Source organism: Tamandua tetradactyla, chromosome 4 (genome assembly GCF_023851605.1).
Source record: "Tamandua tetradactyla isolate mTamTet1 chromosome 4, mTamTet1.pri, whole genome shotgun sequence".
In the NCBI taxonomy this organism is placed as follows: domain Eukaryota; kingdom Metazoa; phylum Chordata; class Mammalia; order Pilosa; family Myrmecophagidae; genus Tamandua; species Tamandua tetradactyla.
In genome coordinates, this window is record NC_135330.1 from 70,650,561 (window position 1) to 70,674,775 (window position 24,215).

The 24,215-nt window shown below is 40.9% G+C and overlaps 1 protein-coding gene across 1 annotated transcript; it reads left to right on the forward strand.

Moving 5' to 3' along the window:
• The first annotated feature begins 888 nt into the window (after positions 1-888).
• On the forward strand, positions 889-21,611 carry RD3 (RD3 regulator of GUCY2D). The gene is made up of 2 exons (XM_077155791.1): positions 889-1,191; positions 20,580-21,611. Exons 1-2 carry the CDS (start codon positions 896-898, stop codon positions 20,875-20,877), a joined length of 594 nt encoding a protein of 197 aa, XP_077011906.1. The 5' UTR covers positions 889-895; the 3' UTR covers positions 20,878-21,611.
• The last annotated feature ends 2,604 nt before the right edge of the window (positions 21,612-24,215 follow it).

Sequence of the window (24,215 nt, forward strand, 5' to 3'; positions counted from 1 at the left end):
ACAGTTCTGAAGCCTGCACTTGCCCTTCAGACCCCTCTCATCCACACAGCACACCACAACCCTTCATTGTTTGGACTCATTCCCTGCCCTCCCCATCAATACCAAATCTGTGCTTCGCCAACTAGTTTGACCTCTTTCCACTGTATAGTATGGTTTTACTCATCAAATCCCGTATTTCCTGGGCATTAGGGTCTTGGACATGCTTTCTCATTTCAGGTTTGTACACAGTGCGTGATTAATGCTTGCTGAATGAGTGAATGCTGCATGAATGAATAGTGGGTAAAGTATGTTCTGTTGCAGGGATATGCCAGCCCCACACAATTCTCAGCTTTCTTCAGCAATAGGTTGGGAGCATTTTAGACTTGGGGTATTTTCCTCCTAGGCTGGCCTAGGATGTAGGCATCTGTTCTAAATATGTGCATCTCACATACTGTTTTTCCTTAAGTCGTAGGGATGAGGTTGTGCTCGGCCGTCCGCAGCATGCTTCTGCGCCTGACTGATAAACAGCAGGGTGCGTTTGGGATTCAGGAGACAGTTTTCTCTGGGTTCAATCATGCGATGCTTTAGGAATCGTTATACATTATTAATCATTATAATCGTTAATTAATCGTTATACATAAGAGTATCTTACTTTCAGATGGTACTTATAGCATACCAAGTTTAATCACAGTGGCTTCTCACTACAGCCCTATCTCACCTTATAGAATTAAAAACAATTGCTCAGAGAGGCTAAGCCACCCACCCAGGGTCACCCCACTGTGGGGGTGGGGGGTGGGGGTGGGCAGGTCTTCTAACCCGGGGTCCCAGCTCTCCTCCCGAAGGGACAAAGGGCCCAGTGAAGCACTCCACCCCCCACCCCCCACCCCCGCCTGTCTCAGCAGGGCCCAGAGGGGCCATGTCCCTCACCCCGTGGCTCCGGTGGAACGAGGCCTCGCCACGGCTGTCGTCCCGAAGCCCGGCTGAGATGGTGCTGGAGACGCTCATGATGGAGCTGGCGGGGCAGATGCGAGAGGCCGAGAGGCAGCAGCGCGAGCGCAACAACGCGGACAGGAAGATCTGCACCGGGGTGGACTACAGCTGGCTGGCCCGCGCGCCCCGGCCCACCTACGACCTCAGCCCGGGCGAGCGGCTGCAGCTGGAGGACGTCTGCGCCAAGATCCACCCTTCCTACTGCGGCCCGGCCATCCTCAGGTGAGCCCCGCGCCGGGGCCGGAGCCCCTGACTCCCGGGAGAGGGCGGCAGCGGGCCGGGCCTGAGGCTCCCAGGACCTGAGCCAGGGCGCGGGGGGCCCAGAAGGAGCAAAGCCGGGGCGGAACCTGAAGGAGGCGGTGGAATGCCAGGCCAGGGCTGGGGGCTCGGAGGGAGGCGGCAGGTGGCTGCTGGAGACACGTGAGGTCTGGCTGGAGAAAACTCAGGGCCCTCCAGCTTGCTGTTCTCCCTGCCCAGTTATGTCATGCTCCCAGATGTTAACAGAGCTGGCTCCTCGTCCTTCTTCAGTTCCTCTTCCGTATTACCTGCTTAAAGAGGTTTTCGCAGGCAAACCCTCCAGACCGGGTTTCTCAATGATCTTGAGTTTCACACAAGCTTGCCCAAAGCATAGCTGACTCCAGAAGGGCCCCGGGGACGGAGGCAGGGATGAGTCATGGGGTAGTGGTGCTGCTGGGAGATTGTGAGCTGGCAACCTAATACCTCCACACGTGAAGAGGAAGGTGGAAAACAGTACAGTGATTATTCTGTCACATTTCCTGGCTCATGTCACTGTGGAAAAGTTTGATAAGTCCTGACTTCCGGTGTGGTGGAGGAAAGTGGGTAGTAAATGGGCTTGCTGACGCTTGTTAATTGTTTTTTTTAAAAGTGATTTCATTGACATATATTCACATACATACAATCTGTGTCAAGTGTACAGCCAATAGTATCATCACATAGTTGTGTTTTCATCACCACAGATAATTTTTAAAACAATTTCGTTACTCAAAAAAAAAAAATCCCATTGCTCTTATCCCCCACTATCCTTTTTTCTTTTTATTAAAAAAAATTTTTAATACCGAAAAACACCAAATGCAAACATTCTTAACATTTGATCATTCCATTCTACATATATAAATCAGTAATTCACAATATCATCACATAGTTGCATATTCATCATCATGATCATTTCTTGGAACAGTTGCATCTATTCAGAAAAAGAAATAAGAAGACAACAGAAAAAAATTCATATATACCATACCCCTTACCCCTCCCTTTCATTGACCATTAGCATTTCAAACTAAATTTATTTTAACATTTGTTTCCCTTATTATTTATTTTTATTCCATATGTTCTACTTGTCTGTTGATAAGGTAGATAAAAGGAGCATCAGACACAAGGTTTTCATAATCACACAGTCATATTGTGAAATCTATATCATTATACAATCATCTTCAAGAAACATGGCTACTGGAACACAGCTCTACAGTTTCAGGCAGTTCCCTCCAGCCTCTCCATTACATCTTGAATAACAAGGAGATATCTATTTAATGCCTAGGAATAACCTGCAGGATAACCTCTCCACTCTGTTTGGAATCTCTCAGCCATTGACACTTTGTCTCATTTCGCTCTTCCCCCTTTTGGTCCAGAAGGTTTTCTCAATCCCTTGATGCTGAGTCTCAGCTCATTTTAGGATTTCTGTCCCACGTTGCCAGGAAGGTCCACACCCCTCGGAGTCATGTCCCACATAGACAGAGGGAGGGCGGTGAGTTTGCTTGTTGTTTTGACTGGAGAGATAGGCTACATCTGAGCAACAAAAAAGTTTCTCTTGGGGGTGACCCTTAGGCCTAATTTTAAGTAGGCTTGACCTATCCTTTGTCCCCCACTATCATTGACCCTTAGCCTTGGTGTGATACATTTGTTACTGCTGATGAAAGAATATTTAAATATTACTGTTAACTATAGTTTGCAATAGGTACAAGTTTCCCATGTACCATCCTATTACTAGCTTCTTGTAGTAGTGACGTCACTACTACAAGAAGCTAGTATGAAAGTTTATGAAAGATCATTTTTGTACGTGTGTTATCAGTCACCGTCATCATCCACCACAGGGCTCACTGTGCTATACAGTCCCGGGTTTTAGCCTGTAACTTTTCTTCTAGTGATATATTCAACTCTAAACCTCCCCTTTCAACCACAATCACACACATAATTCAGTGCTGTTAATTACACTCACCATTTTGTGCTACATCATATCTATCCATTTCAAAATATTTGAATTTAACCTAGTTTAAAATTCTGCACACATTAAGCATCCACTCCCCATTCCCTACCTTCCTTCTATTTCCTGGTATCCTATATTCTACAGTGTATTAGCTTGCAAGCTGCTGGAATGCAATATACCAGAACTGGAATGGCTTTTTAAAAGGCGAATTTACTAAGTTACAAGTTTACAGTTCTAAGCCTATGAAAATGTTCAAATTAAGGCATCCAGAGAAAGATACCTTAATTCAAGGAAGATCGATGGGTACAGAACACCTGTCTCAGCTGTGTAGTCACTTGGCTGGCACCTGCTGGTCCCTTGTTTTCAGCCTCTGTTCCTATGGGGGTTCCTCACTTTGCTTCTCTGGGGCTGGCTGTCATCTCTTGGTTTCTGTTCTAGTTTGCTAGCTGCCGGAATACAATATACCAGAAACAGAATGGCTTTTAAAAAGGGGGAATTTAATGAGTTGCTGATTTACAGTTCTAAGGCCAAGAAAATGTCCCAATTAAAACAAGTCTAAAGAAATGTCCAATCAAAGGCATCCAGGGAAAGATACCTTGGTTCAAGAACACGGCGTCATCTGCTAGCTTTCTCTCCTGGCTTCCTGTTTCATGAAGCTCCCCAGGAGGCGTTTTCCTTCTTCATCTCCAAAGGTTGCTGGCTCGTGGACTCTCTGCATCTCATGGCTACATCATTCTGCTCTCTCTGAATCTCTTTCTCCAAAATGTTTCCTCTTTTATAGGACTCCAGTAAACCAATCAAGACCCACTCAAATGGGTGGAGACATGTCATCCCCTAATCCAGTTTAACAACCATTCTTGACTAAATCACATCAACCAGGGAGATGATCTCATTACAGTTTCAAATATACAGTATTGAATAAGGATTATTCTACCTTTAAGAAATGGGATTTATATCAAAACATGGCTTTTCTTAGGGAGCATACTTCCTTTCAAACCAGCACAGTTTCCCTTGGCTCTCTCCAGGTTCTGGCTTGCTTAAAATGTCATGGCAATGTCTGCTGGGCTCCAAGAATCTCCAAACATCCCTTTCTCTGTTCTCTGAAGGAACTGTTCTCCAAGCATCTACATCTGCTCTCTCTGTCAGCTCTGAGGCTTCTGTTGTTTCTCCAAAATGTTTTCTTTTTTAAGGGTCTCCAGTAAACTAATCAAGACTCACTTAGAATTGGTGGAGTCTAACCTCCATCTAATCAAAAGGCCACACCCACAATTGGATGTCACATCTCTGTAGAGAAAATCTAATCAAAGTTTCCAATTTACAGGACTGAATTAAGATTAAGAGAAATAGCTGCCTCCACAAGTTTGGATCAGGATTAAAACATGACTTTTCTGGGGGTACATAATGTTTTCAAAATGGCACATAGATTTTAACTCTATGAGTTTACATATTATATAATTAGCGCATATTAGTGAGACATTCAATATTTGTCCTTTTGCATCTGACTTATTTCACTTAACATAATGCCCTCCAGCTTCATGCGTGTTGTTGCATGTATCAGAATTTCATTACTTCTAACAGCTGAAGAATATTCCATCATATATATATACCACATTTTGTTTAGCTATTCATTGGTTGATGGACACTTGGGTTGCTTTCATCTTTTGGCTACTGTAAATAGTGCCACTATGAGCATCAGTGTGCAGATGTCTGTGCACATCCCTGCTTTCAGTTCTTCTGAAAAAACCTAGTTACAAGGTTGCTGAATCATATGGTAATTCTATACTTAGCTTCTTGAGGAACCGCCAAACTGTCTTCCAAAGCACTGCACATTCTACATTCCCACCTGCAGTGAGTGAGTATTCCTACTTCTCCATGTCCTCTTTAATACTTTTAGTTTTCTGTCTTTTTTGATAGTGGCCATTCTAGTAGTTGTTAAATGATGTGTTACGGTTGTTTTGATTTGCATTTCACTGATAGCTAGTGATGTTGAACTTCTTTTCAGGTACTTTTTAGCCATTTCTTTAGGAAAATGTCTATTTAAGTCTTTTGCCCATTTTTAATTGGGTTGCTGGTCTTTTTTATTGTAGGTGTTCTTAGATATTCTTCAGATATTCTGGTATATATATGTGGTTTCCAAGTTATTTCTCCCATCGAGGAGGCTGCCTTTCACCTTTTTGACAAAGTCCTTCGATGCACGAAGTATTCAGCTTTGAAGAAGTCCTATTTATCTGCTTTTTCTAATATTGTTTGTGCTTTGGGTATGCAGTCTAAGAAACCAGCACTTACCACAAAATCTTGAAGATGCCTCTCTGTATATTATTCTAGAAGCTCTATGGTACTGGCTCTTATATTTAGGTCTTTGACCAATTTACAGTAAATTTTTGTATAGGTGTGAGATAGGGGTCCTCTTTCATTCTTCTGGATATGCATATCCAGTTCTTCAGCACCATTTGTTGAGGAGGCTATTCTGTCCCAGTTGAATAGACTTGGCTGCCTTGTCAAAAATCAATTGACCATACATTTCTATTTCTGAGCTCTCAATTTGGTTCTATTGATCAATATATCTACCTTTATGTCAGTGTTGTGCTGTTTTGAACACTGTAGCTTTGTAATGTGCTTTAGGGTCAAGCAGTCTGAGTCCTTCAACTTTGTTCTTTTTCAAGATATTTTTGGCTATTCAGGGCCCCTTGCCCTTCCACGGAAATTTGATGATTTTCCTCATCTTCAAAGTAGACTGTTTGAATTTTGACTGGGATTGTGTTGAATCCATAAATCAATTTAGGTAGAATTAACATCTCAATTATATTTAATCTTCCAGTCCATGAATACAGAATATCCCTCCATTTATTTAGGTCTTCTTTGATTTATTTTAACAAAATTTTGTAGTTTTCTGAATACAGGTACTTTACATCCTTAGTTAAATTTATTCCTAGATATTTGATTGTTTTAGTTACTAGGAGTAAATTGAATTTTTTCCTCGATTTCCTCCTGTGAGTGCTCATTGCTAGTGTATAGAAAGACTACTGGGTTTTTTTGTGTGTTGATCTTGAATCCTACCACTTTGCTGACCTTGTTTATTAGCTCTAGTAGCACTGCCATAGGTTGTTCAGGATTTTATAGGTATAGGATCATGTTATCTGCAAATAGTGAAGTTTTACTTCTTCCTTTCTTATTTGGATGACTCTTATTTCATTTTCTTGCCTAATTGCCTAATTAGGGCTTCTAGAATAAGAGTGAATAAGAATAGTGGCAGTGGGTATCTTTGTCTTGTTCCTAATCTTCGAGGGAAAGCTTCCAATCCGTCACCACTGAGTACTATGTTAGGCGTGGGTTCTTCATAAATGCCCTTTATCGTGTTAAGTAAGTTTCCTTCTGTTCCTATCTTTTGAAATATTTTTGTCAAGAAAGGATCCTGGATTTTGTGAAATGCTTTTTCTGCATTAATTTATATGATCATGTATTTTTTCCCCTTTGATTTGTTAATGTGAGATTTTACACTGATTTATTCTCTTATGTTGACCATCCTTGCATACCTGGGATAAAAAACATTTGATTATGATGTATACTTCTTTTAATGTGCTGTTTGATTCAATTGGCTAGTATTTTGTGGAGTTTTTTTGTTCTATATTTATTAGCGAGATTAGTCTGTAATTTTCATTTCTTGTGGTGTCTTTATCTGGCTTTGGTATTAGGGTGATGTTAGCTTCATAGAATGAGTTATGGAGTGTTCCTTCCTCTTCAATATTTTGGAAGAATTTGAGGAGGATTGATATTAATTCTTCTTGGAATGATTGTTAGAATTCATCTGTGAAGGCATCTGGTTCTGGGCTTTTCGTTGTTGGGATGTTTTTGATGACCAATTCAATCTCTTCACTTGTGATTGGTTTGTTCTATTGCTTCTAAAGTCAGTGCAGGTTGTTTCTGGGTTTCTGGGAAATTGTTCATTTCATCCAAGTTGTCTCGTTTGTTGGCCTGCCATTGTTCATAGTATTCTCTTATGATCTTTTTTATTTTTGTGGCATTAGTAGTATTGTCTCCCCTCTCATTTCTGATTTTATTTATTTGCATCTTTTCTCTTTATCTAGCTAAGGGCTTGTCAATTTCATTGATCTCAAAGAACCAAATTTTGTTTTTGTTGAATCTCTCTATTCTTTTTTGGTCTTCATTATTTCTATGTTATTTCTTTCCTTCTGCTTACTTTGGGATTAGTTTGCTGTTCTTTTTCTAGTTCCTCCAGGTGTGTAGTTCGTTCTTTGATTTTAGCTCTTCCTTTAAAAAAAAATTTTTTTAAACATAACAACATACAAACATGAACATTCTTACCATATGATCATTTCATTCTTGGTATATTATCAGTAACTCACAATATCATCACATAGTTATATATTCATCACCGTGATCATTTATTAGAACATTTGCATCAGTTCAGAAAAAGAAATGAAAAGAAAAAAGAAAAGAAACTCATACATACCATGCACCTTACCAATCCCTTTCATTGACTGCTAGTATTTCCATCTACACAATTTATTTTAGCCTTTGTTTCCCCTATTTTTTTCTATACCCCTTACCACTCCCTTTCATTGATCACTAGCATTTCAATCTACTGAATTTATTTTAACATTTGTTCTCCCTATTCTAGGATTTCTGTCCCACGTTGCCAGGAAGGTTTACACTCCTGGGAATCAGTCCCATGAAGAGAGGGGGAGGGCAGTGAGTTTGTTTGTCGTGTTGGCTGAGAAAGAGAGGCCACATCTGAGCAAAAAAAGAGGCTCTCTGGAGGTGACTCTTTGGCCTAATTTTAAGTAGGCTTAACCTATCCTTTGCAGGGATAAATTCATGTGAATAAACCCTGAGATTAAGGGCTCGGCCTATTGCTTTCTCCCCACTACTTGTGAGAATATCAGGAATCTTTTCTTCCTTTTTTTTTTTAAATTTATATATTAATTAAAAAAAAAACAAATGAACTAAAACATTAATATGTATAATCAGTAATTCAAAATATCATCACTTAGTTGCATGCTTATCATTTGCACTTCCCCCCAGCCTCACCAATATACCTTAACTAAAAAGGTAATATCTATATAATGTGTAAGAATAACTTCCAGGATAACCTCTCGACTCTGTTTGGAATCTCTCAGCCATTGACATTTGTCTCATTTCACTCTACCCCTTTTGGTCGAGAAGGTTTTCTCAATCCTTTGATGCTGAGTCTCAGCTCATTCTAGGGTTTTTCTTAATCCCTTGATGCTGAGTCTCAGCTCATTTTAGGATTTCTGTCCCACGTTGCCAGGAAGGTCCACACCCCTGGGAGTCATGAACCACATAGACAGAGGGAGGGTGATGAGTTTGCTTGTTGTGTTGGCTGGAGAGAGAGGCCACATGTGAGCAACAAAAGAGGCACTCCTGGAAGTGACTCTTAGGCCTAAATTTTAAGTAGGCTTGACCTATCCTTTGTGGGGTTAAGTTTCATATGAACAACCCCCAAGACTGGGGGCTCAGCCTATAGCTTTGGTTGTCCACATTGCTCGTGAGAATATCAAGAATTCAACTTGGGGAAGTTGAATTTCTCCCTGTTCTCACCATTCCCCAAAGGGGACTTTGCAAATACTTTTCCACTCACTGATCAAATCACTCTGGGATTCATTGGGGAATCACTCTGGACAAATCAACAAAATCTCATGTTCTACCTGAGATTCCAAATACTTATGGTGTTCAATCAAACTATCTACATAAATTATATTAGGAAATGCACCAGTCAAAATATAAATTTCACACCAAATATTTTTTGCTTTAGTCTCATACATAAGGTGAGATTTTAAAATTTTAATTACCATCTATTTTCATCACCCTGCAGTTATGACATTCCTTTGTTCTTCCTCATGCAAAAACCTTTTTAAAATTTGTACATTTAGTCACTATTATTATACACTCTAGGCATTCCTAGATTACACCATCTCAATCTTTATTGTCTATCTTTCTTTCTGATTTCATTTATGCCCCCAGCTCTCCTCCCTCTGTCATTCTCACATTCAGCTTCATTCAGTGTTTTAAAATAATTGTATTACAGTTAGGTAGTATTGTGCTGTCCATTTCTGAGTTTTTATATTCAGTCCTGTTGCACAATCTGTATCCCTTCAGCTCCAGTTACCCAATATCTTACCCTATTACTTTCTCCTGATGGTCTCTGTTACCAATGAAATATTCCAAGTTTATTCACTAATGTCAGTTCATATCAGTGAAACCATACAGTATTTGTCCTTTGTTTTTGACTAATTTCACTCAGCATAATGTCCTCAAGGTCCATCCATGTCATTACATACTTCATAACTTTATTCCATCTTACAGCTGCGTAATATTCCATTGTATGTATATACCACAGTTTGTTTAGCCACTCTTCTGTTGATGGGCATTTTGGCTGTTTCCATCTCTTTGCAATTGTAAATAATGCTGCTATAAACATTGGTGTGCAAATGTCCGTTTGTGTCCTTGCCCTTATGTCCTTTGAGTAGATACCTAGCAATGGTATTGCCGGATCATATGGCAATTCTATATTCAGCTTTTTGAGGAACCGCCAAACTGCCTTCCACAATGTTTGCACCATTTGACATTCCCACCAACAGTGGATAAGTGTGCCTCTTTCTCCACATCCTCTCCAGCACTTGTCATTTTCTGTTTTATTGATAATGGCCACTCTGGTGGGTGTGAGATGATATGTCATTGTGGTTTTGATTTGCATTTCTCTAATAGCCAGGGAAGTTGAGCATCTCTTCATGTGTCTTTTGGCCATTTGTATTTCCTCTTCTGAGAAGTGTCTGTTCAAATCTTTTTCCCATTTTGTAATTGGATTGGCTGTCTTTTTGTTGTTGAGTTGAACAATCTCTTTATAAATTCTGGATACTAGAGCTTTATCTGATATGTTATTTCCAAATATTGTCTCCCATTGTGTAGGCTGTCTTTTTACTTTCTTGATGAAGTTCTTTGATGCGCAAAAGTCTTTAATTTTGAGGAGTTCCCATTTCTTTCTTTCTTTCTTCAGTTCTTGCTTTGGGTGTAAGGTCTATAAAACCGCCTCCAAGTATAAAATTTATAAGATATTTCCCTGCATTTTCTTCTAACAGTTTTATGGTCTTAGACCTAATGTTTAGGTCTTTGATCCATTTTGAGTTAACTTTTGCATCGGGTGTGAGATATGGGTCCTCTTTCATTCTTTTGCATATAGATAACCAGTTCTCTAGGCACCATTTATTGAAGAGACTGTTCTGTCCCAGGTGAGTTGGCTTGACTGCCTTATCAAAGATCAATTGTCCATAGATAAGAGGGTCTATATCTGAACACTCTATTCGATTCCATTGGTCAATATATCTATCTTTATGCCAGTACCATGCTGTTTTGACCACTGTAGCTTCATAATATGCCTTAAAGTCAGGTAGCATGAGACCTCTGATTTTATCTTTTTTTCTCAGGATACTTTTGGCTATTCAGGGCACCCTGTCCTTCCAGATAAATTTGCCTACTGGTTTTTCTATTTCTGAAAAGTAAGTTGTTGGGATTTTGATTGGTATTGCATTGAATCTGTAAATCAGTTTAGTTAGAATTGACATCTTAACTGTAGTTAGTCTTCCAATCCATGAACATGGTATGCCCTTCCATCTGTTTAGGTCTTCTGTGATTTCTTTTAACAATTTCTTGTATTTTTCTTTGTATAGGTCTTTTGTCTCTTTAGTTAGATTTATTTCTAAATATTTTATTCTTTTGGTTGCAATTGTAAATGGAATTCGTTTCTTGATTTCCCCCTCAGATTGTTTGTTACTAGTGTATAGAAACTACAGATTTTTGAGTGTTGATCTTGTACCCTGACACTTTGCTGTACTTGTTTATTAGCTCTAGTAGTTTTGCTGTGGATTTTTCAGGGTTTTCGACATATAGTATCATATCATCTGCAAACAGTGAGAGTTTTACTTCTTTCTTTCCAATTTTGATGCCTTGTATTTCTTTTTCTTGTCTAATTGCTCCGGCTAGAACTTCCAACACAATGTTGAATAACAGTGGTGATAGTGGACATCCTTGTCCTGTTCCTGATCTTAGGGGGAAAGTTTTCAGTTTTTCCCCATTGAGGATGATATTAGCTGTGGGTTTTTCATATATTCCCTTTATCATTTTAAGGAAGTTCCCTTTATTCCTATCCTTTGAAGTGTTTTCAACAGGAAAAGATGTTGAATTTTGTGAAATGCCTTTTATGCATCAATTGAGATGATTATGTGGTCTTTCTGCTTTGATTTGTTGATATGGTGTATTACATTAATTGATTTTCTTGTGTTGAATCATCCTTGCATACCTGGGATGAATCCTACTTGGCCATGATGTATAATTCTTTTAATGTGTTGCTGGATTCGATTTGCTAGAATTTTGTTGAGGATTTTTGCATCTATATTCATTAGAGAGATTGGTCTGTAGTTTTCTTTTTTCGTAATATCTTTGTCTGGCTTTGGTGTGAGGGTGATGTTTGCTTCGTAGAATGAGTTAGGTAGCTTTCCCTCCTCTTCAATTTTTTTTAAAGAGTTTGAACAGGATTGGTACTAATTCTTTCTTGAATGTTTGGTAGAATTCACATGTGAAGCCATCTGGTCCTGGACTTTTCTTTTTGGGGAGCTTCTTAATGACTGATTCAATTTCTTTACTTGTGATTGGTTTGTTGAGGTCATCTATTTCTTCTAGAGTCAAAGTTGATTGTTCATGCCTTTCTAGGAAGTTGTCCTTTTCATCTACATTGTTGTATTTATTAGCATAATGTTGTTCATAGTATCCTGTCATAACTTCCTTTATTTCTGTGGGGTCAGTGGTTATGTCTCTTCTCCCATTTCTGATCTTATTTATTTGCATCCTCTCTCTTCTTCTTTTTGTCAATCTTGCTAAGGGTCCATCAATATTATTGATTTTCTCATAGAACCAGCTTCTGGTTTTATTGATTTTCTCAATTGTTTTCATGTTCTCAATTTCATTTATTTCTGCCCTAATCTTTGTTATTTTTTTCCTTTTGCTTGCTTTGGGTTTAGTTTGCTGTTCTTTCTCTAGTTCTTCCAAGTGGACAGTTAATTCCTCGATTTTTGCCCTTTCTTCTTTTTTTGATATAGGCATTAAGGGCAATAATTTTCCCTCTTAGCACTGCATCCCATAAGTTTTGATATGTTGTGTTTTCATTTTCATTTGCCTTGAGATTTTTACTGAGTTCTCTTGTAATTTCTTCCTTGACCTACTGGTTGTTTAAGAGTGTGTTGTTGAGCCTCCACATATTTGCATATTTTCTGGCACTCTGCCTATTATTGATTTCCAACTTCATTCCTTTATGATCTGAGAAAGTGTTGTGTATGATTTCAATCTTTTTAAATTTATTGAGACTTCTTTGTGACCCAGCATATAGTCTGTCCTTGAGAATGATCCATGAGCACTTGAGAAAAAGGTATATCCTGCTGTTGTGGGGTGCAATGTTCTATACATGTCTGTTAAGTCTAGCTCATTTATTGTATTATTCAAATTCTCTGTTTCTTTATTGATCCTCTGTCTAACTGATCGATCCACTGATGAGAGTGGGGAATTGAAGTCTTCAACTGTTGTGGTAGATGTGTCTATTTCTCTTTTCAGTGTTTGCCACATGTATTTTGGAGCATTCTGGTTCGGTGCATAAATATTTATGATATGTCCTCGTGCTGAATTGTTCCTTTTATTAGTACATAGTATCCTTCCTTGTCTCTTTTAACTGTTTTACATTTGAAATCTAATTTATTGGATATTCGTATAGCTACCCCTGCTCTTTTCTGATTGTTATTTGCATGAAATATCTTTTCCCAACCTTTCACTTTCAACCTATGTTTATCCTTGGGTCTAAGATTTGTTTCCTGTAGACAGCATATAGAGGGGTCCTGTTTTTTAATCCATTCTGCCAGTCTATGTCTTTTGATTGGGGAGTTTAATCCATTAACATTAGTGTTATTATGTACAGGTAGTATTTTCTTCTACCATTTTGCTTTTTGGATTTTATATGTCATATCTAATTTTCCTTTTTTTTTTTTTTACCTTTACTCATAGTCTTCCTTTCTACACTCTTCTCCACACCTCTTTCTTTTGTCTTTTCATATCTGTCTCTAGTGCTCCCTTTAGTATTTCTTACAGAGCTGGTCTCTTGGTCACAAATTCTCTCAGTGATTTTTTGTCTGAGAATGTTTTAATTTCTCCCTCATTTTTGAAGGACAATTTTGCTGGATATAGAATTCTTGGTTGACAGTTTTTTTCTTTCAGTAATTTAAATATATCATCCCACTCTCTTCTTGCCTCTTTGGTTTCTGCTGAGAAATCTATGCATAGTCTTATTGGGTTTCCCTTGTATGTGATGGATTGCTTTTCTCTTGCTGCTTTCAAGTTTCTCTCTTTCTCTTTGACCTCTGACATTCTGATTAGTAAGTGTCTTGGAGTACCTCTATTTGGATCTGTTCTCTTTGGGGTATGCTGCATTTCTTGGATCTGTAATTTTAAGTCTTTCATAAGAGTTGGGAAATTTTCAGTGATAATTTCTTCCATTAGTTTTTCTCCTCCTTTTCCCTTCTCTTCTCCTTCTGGGACACCCACAACATGTATATTTGTGCACTTCATATTGTCATTCAATTCCCTGAGTCCCTGCTCATATTTTTCCATTCTTTCCCCTATAGTTTCTGTTTCTTTTTGGATTTCAGATGTTCCATCCTCCAGTTCACTAATCCTAACCTCTGTCTCTTGAAATCTACCATTGTAGGTTTCCATTGTTTTTTTCATCTCTTCTATTGTATCTTTCATTCCCATAAGTTCTGTGATTTGTTTTTTCAGACTTTTCATTTCTTCTTTTTGTTCATCCCTTGCCTTACTTATATCCTCCCTCAATTCATTGATTTGGTTTTTGATGAGGTTCCCCATGTCCATTCGTATATTCTGAAATAATTGTTTCAGCTCCTGTATCTCATTTGAATTGTTGGTTTGTTCCTTTGATTGGGCCATATCTTAAATTTTCCTGGTGTGATTTGTTATTTTTTGCTGGTGTCTAGACATTTAATTACCTTAACTAGTTCATTCTGGAGATTGCTTTCACTTTTTTTTACCTAGGGTTTTCTTGCTGGATGAATTTGTTGTCTATCTGTTCTCTGACATTCAGTTCAGCTTATTCTGGACCTCTAGCTTAGGTTTTGTTTAACAGAGGAGAATTTTTCAGTTCTTGTTTTCTTGTTTCTTGCCCTGCTTATATGGTGCCTTCCCCCCCACCCCACCCTTAGGAGGGTCTGCTTAGGTATTATAGACCCCAGCCGCATTTTCCTAGGCCAAACTGGCCTTCTGTCAGGAGGAAAGAGTCAATTGCATCAGTTTTCCCTGAGGGTGAGACCCAGCAGATTGAAAGACTTTCCTGTGAAGTCTCTGGACTCTGTTTTTCTTATCCTGCCCAGCATGTGGTGCTTGTCTGCCTTCAGGTCCCACCAGCATAAGATGATGTGGTACCTTTAATTTCGGCAGACTTTCCCAGCTGGGGGCGTGGTGGAGACAGAGGAGAGGTTGTAGGCTGGTTTTAATGGCTTCAAATTACCAAGCCCTGGTGTCTGAATTCCTTGAGGGAGGGATTCCACCTGAGTTGGGCTTCACCCCTCCCCTGTGGAAGACACAGGTTCCAGACAAGCCCTCAAACGAGCTTCTTTCTGCCTATGCCTGGGGCAGTTGCAGCCTGAGAAGCCCTACCACTGTATCCAAAGGCGGTCAAGCCTTTGTAGAAACACAGCCACAAAAATCTCTGTTTCCTTTTTTTTTTTCCTTTTTCCATCAGCCCTGCCCCCTTGGTGCCGGGGCAAAAATGAACGACCTCCACTTTGACCAGGTTCACCTGAGCTGGGGGGCTATTTTTAATAGTCAGAATTTGTTAATTAATGCCACAATTGGTGTTTGGTTGGGCTCAGCCCATCTGCTGGTAAAGTCTCTTTCCTTTCCCCTCTGGGAAGCAGCCTGTGGGGGAGGGGTGCCGGCCGCCACAGCTTGAGGAACTCACGGTTCTGGGGAGGCTCGCAGCTGGTCCAGCTGGTCCAGACTGGGGTACGCTGTGTGTCTGGTCACTGACGTGGCCCCAGGAGCTGTTCTGTATTGTTTCTGGTTATTTAGTAGTTGTTTTGGAGGATGAACTAAAATACACGCATTGCTAAGCCACCATCTTGGCCCGGAACCAGTCATTCTTTCTTCCTTTTTAATGTAGGTATTTAGGGCTTTAAGTTTTCCTCTCAGCACTGCCTTTGCTGCATCTCTTAAATTTTGATATTTTGTTTTCTCGTTTTCATTTGTCTTGAGATATTTACTGTTGTCTCTTTCAATTTCTTCTTTGACCTAGTGATTGTTTAAGAGTGTATTGTCTAACCTCCATATATTTGTGAATTTCCTGTTCTCCAACTGTTTTTTAAATTTAATTTCATTCTATTAAGATTAAAATGCTTTGTATAATATCAGTCTTTTAAAATTATGGAGACTTGTGGCCCAACACATGGCGTATCCTGGAGAATGATCCATGGGCATTTAAAAAGATTGTATATCCTGCTGTTCAGGGGTGTAATGTTCTATAAGTATCTGTTAAGTATTATTGATCTTCTGTCTAGATGTCCTATGTATTGACAGAGTGGTATATTGAATTCTCCAACTATTATTATAGAGATGTCTATTATTTCCTTCAGGTTTGCCAGTGTTTTCCTCATGTATTTTGGGACACCTTGGCTAGGTACAATAATTGTTATTTCTACTTATTGGATTGATCCTTTTATTAATATAGAATGTCCTTCCCATACAAAAATAACATTTTTGTATTTTAAGTCTATTTTGTCTGATACTAGTATAGCTATCCCAGCTCTTTTTTGATCACTGTTTGCATGGCATGTCTTTTTCCAGCCTTTCACTTTCAACCTATTTGTATCCTAGGATGTAAGGTGAGTTTCTAATAGGCAGCATATAGATGGGTCATATTTTTGTGTGTGTATGTGTGTTTTTTAATATCTTTATTGTGAAATATGACATATATACAAAGAAAAGAAAGGAAAAGCATTAATTTTCAAAGTACGCTTCAACAAGTAGTTACAGAACAGATTTCAGAGTTTGTTATGGGTTACCATTCTATTATTTCATATTTTTCCTCCTAGCTGCTCTAGAAGAAATATCAATACAGCATCCATGTTCATTTGTTAACTCCTGTTTTCTCTGTTATAACTCCTCTTCTCCTTTGGTCTGTCTCCCAGTCTATGGGGTCTTTGGATAATGCCCATCCTGACCTTTTCATGTTGAGAAGGGGTGTAGACAATAGAGGGTAGGGGAACGTAATTAGATGATAATCTTGGAGAGGCTGATCCCTCTGGGTCTTATGATTTATCTGGTCTAGGAACCTTCTGGAAATTATAGGTTCCAGGAAAGTAAACTTAGTACATGAAACTTTTATAGAGTCTCAGTTAGTGATGGAGGTGTTCTTAAGAGTTCATAGAAGTGATGTGGGTTGGGGGTTGCCAAACCATGGCAAATAGCAATATCTAGCTGAAGCTTGTATAAAAGTAGCCTCCAGAATTGCCTGTCAACTCTATTTAATCTCTCTTAGCCACTGATGCCTTATTTTTATTACACATTTTCCCCCCTTTTTGTCAGGAAAGCATTGTTGATCTCATGGTGCCAGGGCCAGACTCATCCCTGGGAGTCATGTCCTACTTTGTCAGGGAGACTTTCACCTCTTAATGTCATGTCCCACATAGTGGGGAAGGTAATGATTTACTTGCAGAGTTGGGCTTAGAGAGGCAGAGGCTGCATCTGAGCAACAAAAGAGGTTTCCTGGAGCAACTCTTAGGCTTCATTATAGGTAGTCTGAGCTTCTCTGCTACAGAAATAAGTTTCCTAAGGGAAAGCCTCAAAATCAAGGGCTTGGCCTATTTTCTTGGGAAATATCAACCCAAAGGTTGATAGAGTACCTGGGATTTCCCAGATAGGAAAATTTAATAGTTCTATATTTTTTTCTTCAGTCCCTCAAGGAACTCTACCAATACTTTTAAATTATCAGCCTACCATATATCCAGGTATTACATCAAGCTATATAGAATTACAAGACTTCGTTCCCATTCTGGGCTCCATGAGTTTGCATCATTTAAATGAGCTATCCAGACAGGGTGATTTAGACTGTGTGTTACAGAAAATGTAGGTTCTAGACACAATAAACCTCTCTGCCTTTAGTCTCATACAGTAGGTGAAGTGCTAGAGTACACACACTATTATTTTTTACCCTGTATTCTGATTCACCTTTGTAAGATGAGTCATATATTTTATCCATTCTTTTAATTTTTGTCTTTTGATTGAAGAGTTTAGTCCATTAATATTCAATATTCCAGCATTACTGTAAAGGCTGGACTTATTTTAATCATTTTATCTTTTGACTTTTATATGACATACCATATTTTTCTCTCTCCTTCTATCCTTACTGATAACCTTCATTTCTTACACTCTACTCCAAGCCTCTCTTTCTCCTGTCTTATTTTCAGCCAGTAGAACTCCCTTTAGTAGTTCTTGTAGGGCAGGACTCTTGTTAACATACTCTCTTATCTTCTCTTTATCTGTGAATATTTAAGACTGTCTCTCAATTTTCTTTTGTACACTGTGGGTCACATTTCATTCTTTTTCCATGAGACTATCCTGTTATTGCAGCACCATTTGTTGATTTGTTTTGTAAATGCACGGGCTGGTCTCTCTCAATTTTGAAGAACTGTTGTGTTGGATAAAGAACTCTTGGCTGGCAGTTTTTTCCCTTTCAGAATCTTAAATGTATTATTTCACTGTCTTCTTGTCTCCTTGGTTTTGGTGAGAAATCCATACTTAATCTTACTGCAGTTCGCTTGTAAGTGATGAATTGCTTTTCTCTTGATGCTTTCAGCATTCTCTCTTTATCTTTGGCAGTTGATATTCTCACTGCAAGTCTTGGAGGGGGTCTATGAGAATTTGTTCTTTTTGGAGTAGATGGACTTCTTGGATTTGCATATTCATGTCTTTTATACGGGTTGGGAAACTGTTGGTCATTATTTCCTCAAATATTCTTTCTGGCCCTTTTCCTTTCTCTTTGTCTTCTGTGACACCCATGATACATATGTTTGCATGCTTCATGTTGTCAATCATTTTCCTGAGACCCTGTTAAAATTTTCCACTCTTTTCTCCATCTGTTCTTTTGTCTGCTTGAATTTGTATGCTCTGTTTTCTAGTTCACTAATCCTTTTTTCCTGCCTTTTCAAATCTGCTGTGTGTCTCTAGTATATTTTTTTTAAAAGAAAACTGGAGTGGTGAATTTATTAAATTTACACAGGATAACATAGACCACAGAAAATATTAACAAGGTTAAAGAAGTTTGTTTCAAGTGATGAGGGGTCAATTAATTAAGATAACATTTTAAATATCACAAAATTATAGGCATGAAATAACAGAGCTATGAAATACACAAAGAAAAACTGTCAGGAAAAATAGACAAATAAACATTTTAATTGGATGTATTAATATCCCACATTCCATTGATTCTTGAGATAAAGATAATATTCTGTGTTTTTTTCTGTTTTTTAACTTTGTAATTTTTTTTATGGCTCAGTATGTGGTCTAGTGTATTTTTAATTTTATCTATTGTGTGTTTCATTTTCATAAGATCTGTTGTTTTTCTTTGTTTTCAAATTATTTTTGCTAACCTAGTGTCTTCTTATTATCCTTTATCTCTTTAGCCATCTCCTTGCATTGATTTAGGGTATTTGTTTGAACGTCTTTTATTATTTCAAATTCTGTAACTCCTCTGACTTTTTAATTGGTTCCTTTGGCTTGGCCATATCTTGTTTCTTAGTATGCTCATAATTTTTTGCTGGTATCTGGGCATCTGATTATCTTGATAAGATTATCCTGAAGGTTGGTTTCCCTCTCTTGTCTGTAATTCTGTTGTTGATTGGGTTCACGTTAAAGTTCTTCTTTGACACTTTAGTTCATCAGTATTTCCCAGCCAAAACAGGGCCAGGGTCCCACGCAGGGGGCGTAGACCAGTTCCAAAGGGCCCTTGGGGAGAGGGTCAGGAAAGTAGCTTCCCAAGACTGCATTTTTCCAGTCTCTCCTGCAGATGGCACTCTTTAGCAACCTATTCCCTATGACCCTACAAAGTTAAATTATTTTTTAGCCCTCTGTCCCCTTTGCTTCTGAGGTGGGTGGAAATAATGGGACTGTGGGTGCTGCGGGCACCTCTCTGGAAAGGACCAAGGCTGTGGGAGCCAGAGGACCAATGTCACCAGCCAGCAGTTGGATCAGAACTGTGCCATGTCTCCCTCTGTTCCCAGGTAGAAGGGCTTCCTCAGCTCTCCCAATCTGTAGCAGCCAGCTGGGCGAGAACTGAGTCGACCAGAATCTGTCAATCTTGAGGGTGAGGCTGGGTGCTGGGAACTGCCGCTAAGTCGAGTCACTCACCACAGTTTCTCTGTTGCAGTTTCTCTGTTTCTTTATCCAGCTCTTCCTTGTATGTTGTACAGTCCTCTCCTGGTCTCCTGAGCCCTAGAATAGCGGCTTTGGGCAGTTTCTGCCTGTTCTCTAGGTGTTTTGATGGAGAAATGAATTCTGCCTCTCCTGATTCCACCATCTTCCCAGAAGTTCCTCTTGTTAATTCTTTTTTTTTTTTTGTATTTTTCTGTTTGTTGCTGTATAAGTAAACATTCTTCCCCTTTCCTCTTGTTAATTCTTGAGCTCTAAGCCAAGACACTCTAGGCAGAGGAAGCAGTTTGTGGAACCACACAGGGACCGAGGAGAACCCGGGGCATTTGCAGATCCGCCTGTGATTCTTCCTGAATGGAATGCAGGGTCCTGTGGGGACTTAGCAGGAGTCAGATCACCAGGGCTAGCATGGCAGGCCAGAGAGCTCACCCTCACCCAGGAGGTGATGTGGTGAACATGGCAGGCCAGCAATGCAGGCAGACATGCAATTCAGGGAGCTTGCTGTGACTGCTGGACCAAGAAGGGATGAGAGTGGGATAGCCAAAAATAAGCTCCCATTAACACTCTGGCATCTTAGGTAAGTGGCAAGATCTTTACATACATTGGCTTATTAAACGTCACAAAAAGGCAGCCATAACCCCCAGGTTATAGAGGGGAAGCTGAAGTTCACTGAGATGGCAGAGCTGGGATCTGAACTCAGGACTGGCTGGAGACACAGGGAGGAGGGTGTTCCTGGTTTACTTCAGAAGTGGGGGAGGAAAAGCAATGGGAATTGGCCATGGGGGTGCACAGAGGAGGCCCTATGGGGTGAGTCACACCGCCCCTGCCCAGTCCGGTGGATCACCCACTTGGCCTTCCTCCCTCCCTGCCCCAGGTTCCGGCAGCTGATGGCAGAGCAGGAGCCCAAGGTGCAGGAGGTGGCCCGGCTCTTCCGCTCGGTGCTGCAGGAGGTCCTGGAGAGGATGAAGGAGGAGGAGGAGGCCCACAAGCTGACGCGGCAGTGGAGCCTGCGGCCCCGCGGCAGCCTGGCCCTGACTACCTTCAAGACGCGCGCGCGCATCTACCCCTTCACCAGCGACATCCACACGATCTCGGAGGACGTGGAGCGGGACACGCCACCACCACCCCGGACCTGGAGCATGCCTGAGTTCCGGACACCCAAGACAGACTGACCGCGGCCCCTCCCCTGTCCGAGAGCTGAGCCACCTGCAGGGGGACATAATAGGGTCCTGGAACGTCCCCCCTCTGCCCTTGACAGGGAGCCTGAAGAGGCCCAATCCCAAGACACTCCTGTAAGATCAAGCAACCCCTTCACACCCCACCCTTTCCCACTGGCCACAAGGCCCAGGGTCAGGGCTCTGAGCTGCAGGGCAACCCCCTCTCAGCCCTGCATGAGTCTAGAGTGGCCCCTTACCTTCCTCATGGAGGGTCGAGGTCTTGGCAGACAGACCAGGTCCCAAATCCATCTTCTTCTAGTTGGAAGGGGGAACATTGTCCTGCCTTCTTGCCAAGACCTGGGTTCTCACTCCACCTTACATCCCATCACCCCCGCTCCCTGTGTAAGTATGAGGGCGTGTTGGATCCGCCTACTCTCAGTTGGAGATTAGCTGTTCTCATTGTACGTAGTCACTGCTTCATAGGCCATCAGAGCTAGAAGGGGCCCCAGAGAAGATCCCCACCCTGCCCCATCCCCCTGCCCTGGCCTAGTGAATAAGGAAACTGAGACTCAGAGAGAGAGGCAAGCTTCTTCCCCCTTAAACACCAGTCAGCTCCCCATGGGCTGTGGGGTTGTTCCTGAAGGCCTAGGCACTGTCCCTGAGTCCTTGAGTCGCGGACTATGATGGGATAGGTTCAAGGGCTACAGCTCCGCCTGGCAGAAGTCAGACCCATCTCTCACCTTGGCATTGGGGTGGGCGTCTAAGCTGCCCTCTAGGAAAGGTAACTGTGTGCATGGGGTGGGGGTGGGGCAGTTCCCATTACCTCACCCTACAGTTTCATCACACGAGTTGTGGCCAGTCCCTAACAGCTCCTTCTGGTGGACTCGCTGTTCTGAGGGTCCAGGTCTCTTCTGTATCTGATCATGCCTGCTATCTGATATTCCTCAGGGAAAATGATGCCCAGACTTCTACCTGATCTTGAGCCAACTGAGTGAAATGTTTAGAAGAGCCTCCCTCTAGCCTTTACTGTCCTTCCATTTTCTGATACATCTTGATGATGGGCATTTGGGTTATCCAATGTGTGGGTCAACCACAGCATAACTGTAAGGCCAGATGCCTCCTGACAAGCTCTTGGGGCTGAGATGGGGGGTAGGTATGCAGCGGGATGGGTGGGGAAATTGACTACCCCCAGCCATTAGTGCATGATCAGAAAATACAAATGCATCTTAATATGAGTCTAAATAAAATGCAAGGAAGAGATCAATCAATGGGGGAATATCCATGTATTTCTTGACCTAGCCCAGTGGGGGGGGGGGGAATGTTAATGATCTGATTTTGGATAATTTTCACTCAAATTTGGATGGAGAATCATAGTATGGTGAAAAGCCTCTTATCCAACATAGTCAAGATGCAAGAGTTGATTGGCTCCTTAACATAATTTATGATAGTCAACAATCATTTAAATAAAAACACACCACTTACGTATTTTATTTTAACTTAAGATACAAAAAAGTTCATTCATTTGGCAAATTTTTGGTGGGGATTCAAACTGCATTCACTTTTTTGTTAATATGGGTTGTCTGATCAGGGAGTTCTTCAGTTTTATTGGTTTGGGTGTGTTATAAATAAATCATAGCAATAAGAATAACTGATATAAACAAGTTTTGGAGCAGGCGGAAGCGACCCTCGTAAGCGGACAGCTTGGCAGATGGGCCCTAAAGCGCTGGGGAGAGCTAGGAACGGACCCACAGCTGAGAGCGCCCCGGGGCAGGTTTTCAGAGGGTGCGAGATGTCTTGGTTAGCTTGGCAGGCCCGTTCAGAGGACTGGAAAAGAGAATGGCTACGGGTTTCCTCCTTCCTGCCACCCTCACGTACGTACTTCCACCAAGCACAAGAGAAGACCCGAGGCATTCAACGCGGTGTTCGTAGTCAGCCTAAGAACCTGGCAGCCCGGGAAAGCCTCCCCTGCCCTCGTCGGCTCGGGGCCTGACAACCCGCCGCCCTCCCCGCCACCCAGCCCAGCTGGTGACCCTCAAACGGGAGGGGAGCAATGATGTCAGCTTTCTGTTTTTTAAACCTCAGTAACAATATTTTCTTTCCATTAGAGGAAAACAGTCAGAGCCTCCTTGTGAGTTTCTGGTGGGCGGCTGGCCGTGGGTGGGGCTTGGTGGCTCCGTGCGGCTCAAGGCGCCGGCCGGGGAGGGCGCGCCGCTTACACCACTCACCGCGAGAGGGCGCTCGTGGGTTGGACCCCTCTGGTGACATTTTATTCTCTTTTTTTTGTTTGTTTTAACTTGTAATTATGGAAATGTTCAAATCTGCAGAAAAGTAGAAGGAAAAGTGTAAGGAGCCCCACATCCTCTCATCAGGGTTTAAAGTTATTAACATTTTGCTACGTTCGCTTTAACTTTTTTGTGTGGCACATTTTAAAATAAACCCCAGACACCATGAATTTCACACATCCCTGAACACTTCAGGATGCGTCATAAAAGAATACGATTTTCCTAAGTAATTCAATATCACTATCGCTTCATAAAATTAATTCCCTCATATCACTGAATACCCAGTCCATATTAAAATTTCCATAACAATTCCCATTAAATGATTTTTGCTGTTTATTTCTTTGAGTGAGGATCTAATCAAGTACCACACATTGACAAGACAGTTGCCCTTTGTTTTGTACTTAGTCATAGAGTGTTTATGAAATATCGTTCCCACAATAAAGTATTGTTTAAAGGTAGCAGGCTTATGCAGCGTTAGTTTTGCATGCAGTAGGTTAATGGCTGCACACAAATGGTAATAATTTGTGAGTTAGCCAAAAGATGCTCTTTACTCGAATCCTTGTTATGGTCATTTGACTGAAATTCTTCCCTAGCAACCACAGTACTCTGATACTTTGAAAAAAGCAATGTTTAAAAAGAAACAGTGTCAATATACGTTCTGGTTTAAAAGTGTTATGTAGCCCAGAAAAGTCATTTTCTTTCAATCCTGACCCAGTCTTGTGGGGCCAGATCTATTGTTTAGGGTGGAAACTTTGATTAGATTGTTTCCACGGAGATCGACCCACTCAATTGTGGATGTGGCTTTTTGATTAGATGGAGATATGACCCTGCCCATTCAAGGTGGGTCTTGATTAGTTTACTGGGGTCCTTTAAAAAGGGAAACATTTTGGAGAAACCTCAGATGCAGACACAGACTTTTGGAAATGCAGAAGTCCCAGGAGATACCAGGGGCTGAGAGAGCAGACAGAAGCTACACAGGAACTTGAGCTGACATAGATGTAAATTCTTACTTAATCCTTCTGGGACTCAGAAAGTGACACAGAATATAAAAGCCAGGGAATATTGTCCCAA